Source organism: Borostomias antarcticus (assembly GCF_949987555.1).
Source record: "Borostomias antarcticus genome assembly, contig: scaffold_290, whole genome shotgun sequence".
Classification (NCBI taxonomy): domain Eukaryota; kingdom Metazoa; phylum Chordata; class Actinopteri; order Stomiiformes; family Stomiidae; genus Borostomias; species Borostomias antarcticus.
This window is the reverse complement of record NW_028176179.1, coordinates 4,069-18,966: the sequence shown is the minus strand read 5'-3', so window position 1 is coordinate 18,966 and position 14,898 is coordinate 4,069. Positions and strand designations below refer to the sequence as shown.

At 42.5% G+C, this 14,898-nt stretch overlaps 1 protein-coding gene across 1 annotated transcript; it reads left to right on the top strand.

Annotated features, from left to right (window-relative positions):
- Positions 1–9,458: 9,458 nt before the first annotated feature.
- On the top strand, positions 9,459–10,199 carry LOC311328712 (tryptophan--tRNA ligase-like; the record flags this gene model as incomplete). The annotated part of the gene is made up of 1 exon (XM_084462643.1): positions 9,459–10,199. One exon carries the CDS (start codon positions 9,459–9,461, stop codon positions 10,197–10,199), a length of 741 nt encoding a protein of 246 aa, XP_084318769.1.
- Positions 10,200–14,898: the final 4,699 nt, after the last annotated feature.

Genomic DNA, 14,898 nt, shown 5'->3' with positions numbered 1-14,898 from the left:
GTTGGAGAGTGGATAAGGTACTGAATGATAGCGTACAAACGAACACGAGCTGGTGAGAAAAATGAATAATCGATGGTATGAGTGCATGATGCGTTCACAAGAGACCGTGTTATGTAGTTATTGGTTTGACGACGTTACATAATCATAAACCCGTCTATTTTTCGTTACCGGATATATCTAAACACATGATGTTTTAGCGGCTCCAGTGGCGTATCGAAAGAGCCGCGCCCAATGCAATTCATAAGTGCAATTTTGTAGGATGGTTAGAGAAGATGACCAGATGTCGGTTATCCAGTAACCCTAGCCAGACCAAAGTCAAGGAAGCTTATGAAATGATACAAAAATCTAACCTAGGAACAAAGATACCAGCTTAAAGCCGTGTTATCAGTAGGTACAAGCAAAAGGAAACCTAATTATTATCATCTAACCCAAGCCTTATTCTCGTCTAAGCTTACGACCATTGGTTTCCCGAAGTGGAAGTGCACCATGACCGAGAACAAAATGCAGTTTCAGAAAAGCATGAGCTTTGTGTGGTTCTTGCAGCAATATGGTCAGGAACAACAATGTTAGGACCAGTTTGTCAAATGGCAGTGGCCGAATTGGTTTTAATGTCCTCTGTGTTGTTCCCGGTAGTATTGCATCCTAAAAACCAGTGAGTTCGACCAGTCAACCGCTGCCGCTACCGGACATCATTGAGCCGTGGCACCATTCTGGAAGCTGGCAACCTGCCATTTACCTCTTGGTTTCTAAGCATGTTTTTAATTAATCAGACCAATAATGCATATCGGCCCTAGAGCTCTTGAGACAGCGGAGGATCTCTTATGAATGCTGTTTGCCGCTTGAAGCACAAGCATGTGCAGATGGATGATTCCTACTGTGGTGGTGAAAAACATGGAGGCAAACAGGAAGGAGGTCCTGAAAACAAACATCAAGTTTTTACCATCGTGCAAACCAACGAGGGAAACCGCCAGCTTTATATACGTTTCAGCACGGTCACCGGTTTCCTGTTTCTAGGCAAAGGAGCTAGAATTATGGGCGCAAAAGCATCTCGATTATCATACCTGCCGTGTTGTCAATGATGGTCTAGGTGCCGTTCACAGGAATACCCGACGCCAAACTACCAACATACAACAGTGGTGGCAGGTGGTGGTCACGAATCGACATCATAATGAGTTGTGTACGTGGGTCAACACCATGATCGGGAACATTAGAAAATTTTCTGAAAAGCAGTTACCACAATATTAACCAGAAGCGCCTGCCAAGATACCTTGCTGCATACTGTTAGCGATTCAACCAGCGCTTTGATGTGAAAGCAATGGTATCAGGTCTTGGTTACATGGCTGCGCGAACTTGCCTCATGCCAGCAAGACTCCTCAAACTAACTGAGGCACAGCGGTAATTAGGAAAGGTAATTGCAACAGTACCGGGAGTATATCCTTCGCTTATCTCCAGAGAGTTGCGACGGATATAGAGGTAAAAAGAGCTATCGCCCCATGCAGGCTCAAACAAGACCGATGAACTAAAGCGGAACTTACGGGTATTATAGAATCAAAAATCAGAGAAGATCTCAGTCCTGAACAAGTTACAGGCTGCTTGAAGAAAAGGGCATGCCAAGTGTTAGTCTTGGGCGGATATACCAGCATGCCTGACTGATCGTATAAATGGAGGTAATTTGCACACGCACCTTAGACAATTTGGGAAAAAGCGCCGTAAACGCTATGGTTCCAAGGATGAGAGAGGGCAAATCAAGAATCGTGTCAGCATTGATAAACTGGCAACCATTATGGATGAGAAGACCAAGATCGGTGACTGGAGATTCATGCTATAGTGGGGGCTTGTCAAAAAGGCTATCTTTTTACCATTTGTTGCCAGATTATCCAAGTTAACCGTGAGCTGCAAAGTGCCCAGCAAGCATGCAGATGTGGTTGCTGAAGCTACAAGTAACATGATAAAGCCATATTCAGCCATCCCCCACACATTACTGGTGATAACGGAAAAGAGTGTGCTGATCACGAGACGACAGCAAAAGATCTACAAGCAGATGCGTTTTTTTGCACACCCTTATCGATCCTGCGAGAGATGGCTCAATGAGAACACTAATGGACTGATCAGACGATATTCCCCAAGATGTATGTCCTTTGATCAAGGCACAGAAAATGATGCTCAATTTGTAGAAATCGCCTCAATGATCGCCCAAGAAAAACTCTAGGTTTCAGAACACCAAGAGAAGTTTTTTAACATATCTGTCATATTTAGACCAATAGACAATTGCATGTACAAATTGAATCCTCGGAGTATTGAATGCTGCCTACTTCATCGACACACAGTCCATCATTTTATCAATCGAGTGAGATATTACGTAAACACAAAACTCATATCCATGTTACAACAGAAGGATATAAATATATTTCCGGTGGAAACGGCGTTTTTGTCAACACCTTTTGTAAGGCATTTCATGATCGCACTTGCAGAAATGTAATAGTTCTACCATTGCTTGAGTTCGATAATGAAACTGAGGAAAAAAAATCCATTTCTGATGGTTATACATTTTCCTGTGGCGAAGTAATTTTAGTTGAAAGGTGTAGCGATATTACAGAATGTGATGTGTATAGAGTTCAGCCTACAAAAATGGAGAAAAAGTATTTTGAAAAGCATATTAATCCTTACGATATTGAGTCAGCTCATAAAGAAATTTTGACTCAAGACATTGTATTCAAGGAAGGCCAAGTTTTTAATACTGATGATTTAAATTTAAAATCTTCTGCAGCCATATCTTTAAAGTTTTGTGTTTTTAATAAAATTGCTGCAAAGTTTGTAAATGAAGTACTGCTGCCAACAATGACACATGATGATGTGTATGTTCACGATCACTTTTTTGGTGGCTCACTCCCCTACATCAAGAGTAGCGATAACGTAATGAAAATAAACTGGGTACATTCCTTAAGTCCTCATACAGGTTTTAGTGACTGTATGGTTGAAAAACATCCTGTTTATGCAACCGAAGGCTACTTGGCAATGGACTTAAGTAAACTCAACGACCTGCCTGATGATGAAAAATCTGTTAGAGAAAGAGCAATTAAACATGCTGATGTGGTTCTGACGGTATCAAAATATGCTCAATCTTTTCTTAAAGAACAGCATCTTCTTATTTCAAAATTCTTGTCAACTCATAAAAAAAAGATAGTAGCAATAAAAAGCTGCTCAGATCTATCAAAATTCGACTTATGCACTACCGCCAAAAAATATGGGTTAGAGGATACGCCAGCAAAAATCATAAAACCAAAATTTAAAGATTTATTCTTTGCAGGAAAGTTACCTATTCACCCTCCAAGCGAGTCAGGAATTGATCTACACAAAGAGCTACCAATTGTCTTTTTTATGGGAAGACCAAATTATGAAAAAGGAACACAACATGTGTTAAATACAATAAGAAAATTAGATTGCCTATTTTTCATAGTTTCCAATGGAACCGATAAAGATCCTTTTATACAAGCAATATGTCAGGTAAGAGAAGAAAGAAAGAATCTTATTTTGCTAACACGAGATCAAGAGCATAAGCAACTTTTAATGGCTATTGCGGATTATGCAGTTATACCTTCTCTGGCCGAGTCTTTAGGTTTGATTGCAGGTGAGTGTAATGCCATGGGACTACACGTCATTATATCCGACGTAGGGGGACTTCCTGAGTCATCGCCTAGCTGCAATAAATGTAGAACTGTAGTTCATTCTGATGCTCAATATGGTTGCTACTCAGAAGAAACTGATAAAAAATTTCTGGCCACAGTTAAAGAAAAGTTAAAGAAAAAAGAAAGCCTCAACCAACCACATATAGCGAGGCATGCTCGAAATTTTCATTCAATTGAGCAATTCACCTCTTCCATTAAAACCGTACTCTATGATCAAAGATAAACCGCTTCTCAGTAACTATTTTTACGTGAGTTAGACGCTTCCATTGTGGCTGCATCCCTTGTATTTTAACGGTTTTATGCATTGGTATGTTTTTTGAACAGTGCAAATGGATCCTTACTGAGCCTTTGCCAACCAATAAAGTACGAAAATCACTCTTTTCCTGTAACATGAATATGTGCAAAAAGGCTTAAGGCTACCAAAGGAATCTCATCGAACTCACGTTATTTGAGCCATATTTGAAATGTGGTTTTTTATGCCCTAAGGGACTTAACATGGCGATTACTAACAATGACGTTTAGCTAACGTGAGTTCGATGGTGAAAAACATGAGAGCCACAGACACTTAATGTAAGTTCTATGCTTAGAAAGCCAGTAGTACACTTTCTGTTAGCACTGAAACATCAATATGTGCCTTTCTCGGCTGCCATGTATAGGCAATCAATCCTCCCATCAGGCTTACAGCAAAGTTAAATGGTGAACTGCGTCGAGTATGTTCTATCTGCGAAATATTCTTCAACTGATCATTTACGCTGTCTATTACTGTCAGCTTCCACAACATCACTGTATCAAAGGCCTTCAGCTATTTTAGCTTCACATTTTTCCTGACTTACGTTGCCAAGTTCAGGTCTATATCCTGCAACCATGCGACCAACTTCTCAGAGACATAGCCTTATATCCATAAATCCAACTGGTACTGCTCTTTTGATACGACAATGCAGTCGCACCCATTGTTGTTAATGGACACCCCATCAGCTGACACTTATACCTAGATTATGCAGAATAAGGGAGTTAAGGCAACCATAATCATGGACTTTATCCATGTACTTGAATATCTATGGAAAGCCGGTCACTACTTACACGACAAGGGGGGATGAGGCTATTGAAAGCTGGGTGGCAAAACAGTCCCTGAAGATACTCAGGGGACAGTCTCACAAGGAGGCCTAAGGAATTCGGCAAATATGAGCAAAAGAGGCCAGCCAAAACGTAAGGCCATTGATAAGTATACAGACTATCTTCAAAAAACGTCCCAGACTCTACTACGACAAGGCGCTGGATGCTGGCTATCAGATTGCCAATGGAGTCATTGAGGGAGCTTGCCGCCATTGGATCAATGACCGTATGGAACTAATCGTGGCAAAGTGGCGTTTGCAAAGGAAAAGACTGTGTTGAGACTACGCTCACTGGATTCAAGTGAAGATTGACAGGCATATTGGAACTTCAATAAGAAGTTCTCTCTCCTTCGGAATCATGGAGAACTAATGAATGTGGTTCGTAGCAAGGAAACCACACCCAAATCCAACCAGTTATACACTAGTTTACGGACATCCGTGTTAGACGTTGTCAAGCAAAATTCTAGAATTTCTCCAAGATGGTTAATGATCAAGTGTAACTTAAAACCAAACTTCCAACCTGTAGACGTTTTCCCACGTTCGGCCTCTTCACTGAAGACCTTGTGACTGTTGATCCTATGATTGTCACCGACACGAGGGGCGTCTAATCAATGAATGACAGGCCAGTTGGTTGCCCCATGCACTGATACTTTAGATAAACCGTCAGTGGTATCAAAGCCTGTTTCATGAGTTCTACAAAGCAACTGTAGGATAACAAGTTTTGGAAATAGTCTGATTTATGTTGACTGATCAGTCGCTAGTAATAGTGCTTGAAATTGCGAAAGACACTATGACGTAAATAGATGATGATGGTCATTATTTCACTGAGCAATAGCTGGATATCACTGGCGGTTTTTTGAATAACAGATGGGTTGCCTATGGCATTGTGATTCACAATGTTATGCAGAAATCACTCACATCACAGAATACCCTAGCAATAGACACGGAAACCTCCAGTTCGTTACCTCTGGTTTGGTATCCGAAAGATAGCTAAGTGACGTTAGTTCGACGCTTAAATTATGGCTACAGCCATTGTATTTTAAGGGCTTGAGACATAGTAATGTTACTGGGAAGTACTCAAATCACTCTTTCCCTGTAATATTGATATGTCCAAAAATGCTAAAGCCTATGTAGCACAAAAATATCTAGTCCAACTAACGTTAAGTGGCTGTACTCCCATGTCTTTCGCCATCTAATTCATCACGTTATTTATTCAAAATGTAGAGGTAAAAGGCACTGCGCCTAGTCTGGCTCAGTATGAGGTAGAAGTTTGAGACAGCTAGAAGATAAACTAATCCTTAACTATACCTACAACAACTGATCAAAAAACAACCAGTAATCTCTAACCATACTGTTTTAACACTTACACTCACCTCCTCACGGTTTATCCACAGCGTTTTCCACATAAATTCTGGACTAGTGATTAAGCCGTGCAATCAGAAAACCAGAACCAACACGATTTATCAACAGGCTGTATTAACAATGAACGCACAGCTTATCAACAACCTGTACAGGTTTTCAATTTTATACACATACCTAGTTTGATTATTGATAAGATAAGGTAAGAAAGAGAAATGATTGATAGTGCCTGCTTGCAGAGACAATCATATCAGCCATTGTATCCACAGGGCAGCCTCACACTCTGAAAACTGCCCATCGCACTCATCAGGCATCAATAATCGTGGACGCTCCACGTTCATAGGCCAGCAGTTCTCCCAGCCTTTCACGAACATCATCTGCATCCTTCAGCTCCAGAACTATCGGGATTCGATAGAGACGTTTGGCCCGTGCAATACCCGTAGGAGTATTACGGTTAAAATAACGAGGATGCGTCGGATTATAGATATCCCTTCAAACAATATAGCCCCAAGTATAATCCTAGAAGTCCTTGGTCAATGCTTCAAATGTTGCATCTACCTGCTCATGCTCCCCCATCAGGAACTTAAGCTCTGGAATGGAGCGCCGGTAAGATGTGTGAGTGCCCTCATGTGAGTCAGGGAAGTGTTCCAAGAATTCCACGAGGAAAGTAGCCCCTTTTCCCAGAAATTTCGGTTAATCACAGTACGCATTTAACAAATGAATATCCATATCAGAACTCCAAAAGTCGAGAAGAGTACTTAGACGGTTATTAATGTCTTTAAACGCTGACTTGTCTTCATATAGCCCCTTATGAGTACCCAAACCCCTAGCCAAACATTACAGGCCTCCACAGTTGAATCTTTGTCTCCTGCAGAGTTTTTATCTAGGAGAAGGGAAAACCCCTCTGCAATCAGCTGCTCAACCTTTTCTTCTTGCTCGATCAACTGGTTATCCATCGCCTGAACCTTACTCTTTGTTTTATCCGACATGCCAGAAGCCATAGTCTCAAAACTGCGCTCAAACTGCTCGGCTCTAGGCAATACAATGCTCATTACCTGAACGCTATAGTCCCCAGAAAAATCACAATTCACCTTAAATTCAGCAATCAGGCGCGGATCATCAGCATATAGAACACGTCGCTTCGTGATCAGCAGATCAAGCTCACTTTCAAACTTTCCTGGTAATCCTTCGCAATTTTGATCCTTGAACGCTTCAAACAATGTGCTACGCATTTCATTGGCTTTTTCAGCCTTAACTGTACCAATATCCCAGCAAGCAGCCAGAATCACGAGACTGCTCTCAATATCCTAGCTACTCCCATCGGTACTGTTCAGCATATCTCCGGCGAGCTCAAACAGTCTCTCAGAGAGCTTGGCACTCCACCAGCTGCCCCCATATGTACCACATTAGCCTGCTGCTGTTTTACCTGCAGCTGCTTATTGTTTTTACGCTTGAGCTCTTTATGCCATCGCTTCTGCCCAGCGGATAATTTATCCATGACAATATCTACAATTTAAAAAGACTCTGTGAGAAAATCGCTTACCACAACCAGCTTGATCAACCATTACGGCACCATTCACGGTAAACAGAGGAGTGAGTTCCGCAACCAGCTGATGCCATGTCACAAAAGCCAGTCCTTCGGAGACCTGCTGCAAAATTCGCGCTACATGATAAAACCGTCAGCACCATAAACACCGGTATAAACCGTGACCATTGCCACTTCTCTATTAGGGATGCCTCATCGCACAGTAACCATCACCACCGCCCAGCTTTAAAATGCTCCGCCTGCCAACACATATCCTAGTAAACCTCGTTGCAGGAAACCGTCGGATACCCATACTTCGAAAGTAGCATAAGCAACTCAACCAGTAATAAGGCCTTAATATCATCTAGCTTATTACAGTCCTAGAAGCGAGCCTTAATCGTCCACCACATCCTTCACCTTGACGGCCAGTTCTAGCACGAGGTCTTCCTCATAGGTGAACTCATACTTATCCGCCACCTTCTTCATGATGTCGTAAAACGCCTTTCCCTACAACGAAATACCCAACTCCTCCAAAGAACCAATCTCCGTTTTCAAGTCCACCTTCCAATCAAAGATCACATTAATGGCTTCATCGTGAACAGCAGTAGTAAAAGCATCCTCCTACTTGCAATCGTTGTACTCCTCAATCAGCGCCTAGAACCGCTTGGAGAAATCACACAATTAGCCTTATTGGTTTTCTTAAACTCGCCAGCGCCTTGGCCAGCAGTTTCCCCAACGGCTGGATTTTGGCATTGGGCAGCTTGATCTTATCGATACGATCTAGATAGTCGTCATCAAAAATATCCATCTCGATGGCAGAATCCTCTCTAAACTTGACAACCTCCTCAACCACATCGCTCTTAAATAACCTCCGCCATCATCTCCTTCACCAAGGCATTCATCAGGACGATATCAAGTGCATCCCACTTAGGAAGTTTGAAGACACTAGGACGCACCACCATATAGAAATGAACAGAGTGTGGTTCTTTTGATACTATAATGTAGCCGCTAAAACATCATAGTTTTCGATATATCCGGTAACGAAAAAGAAACGGTTTTATGATGTTACGTAGTTATTAGTTTAACTGCGTCATATTCCCATAAAACAGTATATTGTTAGTTACCAGATATATCGAAAACCATGATGTTTTAGCGGCTACATTGTAGTATCAAAAGAACCACACCATTATGATTCCCATCCAGTAATCATGGACGAAAGATCATACATCACAGTTCATTTCATGTTGGAAATAAGCCTTCCTTTCAGGCTCATTTCATATTGTAGGCCCTGTCTATTGTGAGAGATGGCAGCGCTCTTCTATAATGCAGCATGCTCAGAGATCTAATTTTTGGGTGGTTCTTTTGATACGACAATGCAGCCGCTAAAACATCATGGTTTTCGATATATCTGATAACAAAAAAGAGCCGCACTCATCTAATTTAAAGGATTACCATTTCTGTCCTGTTGTTCTGACTGGGTAAAATTGGCGCTGTGCGAGTGAACTCATGAGTAAAACTAAAGTACTGACAGGTATTACGACAACTGGAACACCACACCTAGGTAACTACGTGGGGGCTATTAAGCCTGCGATTGAGGCAAGCTGGCGTGATGATATTGCTTCGTACTACTTTCTAGCTGATTATCATGCTCTGATTAAAGGCCGTAACCAGAAGCGTATTCATGAATCTACGCTGGAAATTGCAGCTACTTGGCTGGCTCTTGGCCTAGATACCGATCGCGTTACTTTTTACCGCCAGTCTGATGTCCCTGAAATTATGGAACTTAACTGGATGATTGGCTGTATGACGGCGAAAGGGGTGATGAACCGTGCCCATGCTTACAAAGCTGCTGTACAGGCCAATGAAGAAGCCGGGGATAAGGACCCTGACAAGGGCGTGACCATAGGTTTATTTTGTTACCCATTGTTGATGGCTGCTGACATACTGATGTTCAATGCGCATAAGGTTCCGGTTGGTAGTGACCAAGTTCAGCACATTGAGATGGCTCGGGATATTGCCGTGCGTATGAATCATCATTACAAGACCAAGTTTGTCCTGCCAGAAGCGATTGTCGGCGAGAGCACTCCTGTTCTCAACGGGCTTGATGGTCGCAAGATGAGTAAGAGCTACGATAATACTATCCCTCTGTTTGTGCCTGAAAAGAAATTGCTGAAGCTGGTTCGTAAGATCAAAACCAACTCGTTGGAGCCTAAAGAACCGAAGGATCCTAATACCTGCACACTGTTCCAGATCTACGCAGCGTTTGCCGATGCTGCCCAAATTGCCGAAAAGCGTCAGCAATATGCGAGTGGTGCTGGTTGGGGCGATCTGAAAAATGAACTTTTCGAATTCCTGAATGCCCATTTGAAAGATCCTCGTGAGCGCTACAATGCGCTGGTTGGAGACCATGCATTTATCGAGAAAGAACTTCTGAAAGGTGCTAAAAAAGCCCGTGCCAAGGCCGCTCCTTTCCTCTCTTCTATCCGTCATGCAATGGGTCTCAGACCACTCGTTTAACTCTCTGTGGAGTGGTATAGTTCTCCTGACACACAGATCTTGGTAGCATACAAGCCCCATAAGGGGTATCCATACGCCAGAAAAGAAAGTTAAACCATATACGGCAGAGTTCAAGGAATCAGCTGTGAAACAGGCTGTAAAATCAGACCATCCAGTCACTGCAACTGCCATAGATATTGGTATTAACGTTAACACCATGCATACCTAGATTGTCAAGTATCATCGACCTAAGTCATCTGGAAAAGTTGAGGAGAATGATGAACATGTATATGACGAGCTGCAACGTTTACACAAAGAAGTAGTCACGCTTATTAAAAAAGGCGACAGTCTTCTCTGCGAGGCAAAGTCTCTATGATTCAAGTTTACCAGAGACCATCAGATAGCCTCAGTATCAGAGCCATGTGCTTGGTTATGTCCATATCCTGCACAGGCTGTTACGATTAGCGTTCCAGTCCTGAGTCAGAAAGATCCCAAGCATACCGAACATTGGAGGTAAATATCTAGGCCATACATGGTACGAATCGCCAAACTTACGGGGAACATCGAATTAAAGACTATCTGGCTGATATGGGCAAACATGTCAGTTAACAGAAGATTCGTCTCTTGATGGATAAAGAAAACATCATCTGCAAAACTAGGCGACGGTTTAAAACAACCACAAATTTCTGCCATAACAAACCAGTGGCATAAAATGTGTGAGAGCGAGATTTTCAGCGAGCACAGCCCAATCAGGCGTATGCTGGCGACATTACATATGTACCACCTCGTAAGGGATGGCTGTACCTGTCTGTCTTCATCGGCGTATGCTCCAAGGACATTGTGGGTTGGTCTATGAGCGACAGAATGACAGCACCTCTGGTCACTGCCTCGCTGGAAATAGCGATGTGGAAGAGCAGGCCACAGAAATATCTTGTGGTTCACAGTCCCGTGGTAGTCAATATGTCTCTGATCACTATCAACAGTTACTCAACGACAATGGCTATATATGTAGCATGAGCCGCAAAGGGAATTGCTGGGATCATGCTATAGCTGAGAGCTTCTTTCATACCCTGAAGACAAAACTGACTAATCATGAGGACTCCCTGCGAGGGAAGAGGCAAAGTAGGCAATTTTTTAATATATCGAAATGTTTTATAATCGACAGAGAAAGCACTCAACTAATGGCTACCGGCACAGTTCGTGTATGAACAGACACTCGCCAAGACAGCGTAAAAAAGTGTCAGGAAAATCCTTGCCATATGGATGCGGCTCTTTCGATACGACAATGCAGCCGCTAAAACATCATGATTTTCGATATATTCGGTAACGAAAAAGAGACTATTTTATGGTGATACAACGTTGCCAAACCAGTCACTCCATAACACCGTCTATTGTGAACACATCATACGCCAATACCATCGATTATTCATTCTACTCACCAGCTCGTGATCATTTGGATGCTATCATTCAGCACCTTGCATCCACTCTCCAACAAGAGCATGCCATCATAGAGAGCTATATCCAGACTGAAAACAACGAAGTATTTCGCATTCTCTTCCAAGAGTATCTGGATAAGCAGGCCAATAATTAGCCGCAGCAATCGTCGGTAACTGGTGGCTACGGTTAGCGGAGAACTCACGTCAAAAAAATACTACACAACAACTAACCAGCTTGTTTGGTTCTGTCGTAGTTACATCCAGAGGCAACAATCCAGCGTATACCCACTGGATACTCGGTTAAACCTCAATACTGGCAATTACTCTGATGGCATGAGGAAAAAAATTGCCACCAATATGATGGATCGCTCTTATGATCGAACTATTAAACAACATCGTGATAGTTGCCACAGTACGGTTGGAAAACGACAGGCTATGCAACTGGTTACGGATACGACTCAAGACTTTGAGGCTTTTTACAAACAGCGTAAGGTTGTTATTGAGCAAACAGAAGACCTACAGATCCTCAGTTTTGACGGTAAGGGCTTGGTGATGCACCAAGAATGGTTGATGGCAGAAACACGGAAGAACGCGCAAAATAGTTAGCATAAACTGCAAACCAAACTCAGTTCGGTAGAGACAAAAGATCGCAAACTAATGGTACAAGTAGCCACTGTTTATACGGTAAAACTCAATCCTCGAACGGCAGAATAGGTCATAGATATGGATCTAAAGAACAACAACATTGTTAGATTCCGTCCTCCATCCAAGCATAAGAGAGTGTGGGTCAGTGTAGAAAGATAGGCGGAATCCAAGATAGAAGAAACTTCCTAGGAAGCGCTCAGTCGATATCCTGAACAGAAACGGCAGTGGGACATTGTTATTTATGGGCACCATCATCCGCGGAAACTGATTACTTGGATTATGAAAAAGAAGGTAGTTAAGGCAACCATAATCATGGACTTTATCCATGTACTTAAATATCTATGGAAAGCCGGTCACTGCTTACACGACAAGATGGATGAGGCTATTGAAAGCTGGGTGGCAGAACGGTCCCTGAAGATACTCATGGGAGAATCTGACAAGATAGCCAGTGGAATCCGGCAAAATGCAAGCAAGAGAGCTCTGACAAAACGGTAGACCATTGATAGGTGTGCAGACTATCTTCAAAAAAACCGTCCCAAGCTCTGCTATGACAAGGTGCTGGATGCTGGCTATCCGATTGCGCGTGTAGTCATTGAGGGGATTTGCCGCCATTTGATCAATGACCGTATGGATCTGCCTTGGGTAAAATAGAATTTGCAAGAGACAGAGGCTACGTTGAAGCTACGCTCTCTGGATTCAAGTGGAGATTGGCAGGCATATTGGAACTTCCATAAGGAATGCTCTCGCCTTCGTAATCATGGAGAACTAATGAATGGGGCGTCGTAGCAATGGAACCACACCCTTGCCATACCACTGTCAGGTTTGGATGCGGTTCGGCTTTCCTTTAGGAAATCAGGCAATAATAATGACAGGCATCACTGCTTAACGGGTAATCTCATGAACGTAACAAAGTTATGTGCCATGCTGGGGATAGTCCTGCTTTCTGGCTGTACTCATCTGAATGGCCTTTTGAAAGATCTGGTCCAAGATAAAGTGCCTTTTGATCTTGGCCGCTTAGAATGCTGATGGCCTTTATGGACCAGCTGGAGGCAAACGGTCCTTGAGTTCTGAGTTCTGTATGCCCGCCCATGTGAATACTGCACGGCAGGTGATGTCCATTGATCCAACCGCCGTTGTTTACAAATAGTCCCTAGGACGCTTGCAATGTGGAAAAGAGCAGTACTTGGTTGTCAGTGATACCTATAAGCCGCACTATCTGGTGACCATGGAACAACTAGTGGAGCTAGAGTATGTTACTAGGATAGAAGAGGCTTACTTTGAGTAATCGTAACCTAATCACCCATAAGAATGAACTCAAGATATAAAACTGTGACGCCTCAACCATCTGGAATATTGATACGTAACCATATTGATTCTATGGATCTTTAGAACCTGTGCACTACTTTGTGTAGTGTTAGGTTTTATTGGTGTCTTTCTGACGTTGCAGCAAGCCACACCATTTCTACTGCTTGCGGCTTTTTTCAGCTTAAGGTCGTCTCCGGCAATTCACTCCTAACTGTTGGATCATAAAGTTCTGGGGCCACCTATTCACCAGTAGCTTGATGAGCGCAGTATCTCTGGGAAGGTTTATATTCGAGCGGTTGTTTTCCTCTGGCTAACCATAAGCCTGTCGATCTGGATAGTAAAGGTGGTATGAGTTAGATGTTCGCTTCTGGTTATAGCCATCAGCATTGCAATTTATCTGACCATACTACAGAGAAGCGTAGCAGAGGACAGCTCCTGCATGAGTCAACCAACAAGTATTTCCCAATCCTAAAATGAGCCTAGGAAGAGCAGAAGGCAATGATTTCTGGCATTTCGTTCGAAAATGATTTTGAATAGCGATCCGCTGGCGTACTGAAGTTGTTCAGCCTCCTCGTTGTCGCTCATTGATTCCCCTTTAACTAAAGTGCACACGGTGAAGTTCCTTACTTTAAATGAAGTTGCCAATCTGGCATGGATTTCAGCTTTTCATAAGTCGTCATCTACTTTCATAATGGTACTTTTCCCTCTATTTGCCTTTTTCATCAAAAATGATTTCAGAACACAAACATGGCCTGTGAAAGTTTATGCGAAGTGTAAGATAGTTTTTATTAAACTAACACGATATTCGACTTTTCTTACTTTCCCGGAAGTCGAACATGCTATGATTTTCAAGTGCTTCAGCAAATACGACCATATGACCAAACTATGAAAAACTGAGAACAACGCCAAACTTACACGCCGATAGCCGCCAGATGAAGCATAATTATATTGTGCTAACGTACACTATTACCGCTGTAACCTCGGTAAGCTAGAAATTCTAACTCCCAGTGGTTCTAAAAAAGTAGAACATACGTAAACTCGTTAACTTTTTCAACATTATGTCGGGTATATGGGCACAGCCAAACATCTTCCTGACAATTGCACCATTTTCTAATTCAACCAGTGCATTGTCGTATCAAAAGAACCGAGGCTTATGATTTTCATCCAGTACTAATGTACGAAAGATCAGAAAGCACAGCCTCATTTCATATTGAAAGATACTCCAACTGGCAGAAGGTAGAAAGCGCTCTATAATTTTGCACTAAGAGTCTGCCGGTTACATTTCTTCTTTATGGTTGCTGATAGACTCCAGTGGCGCAGGGTGCCTGTTAGAT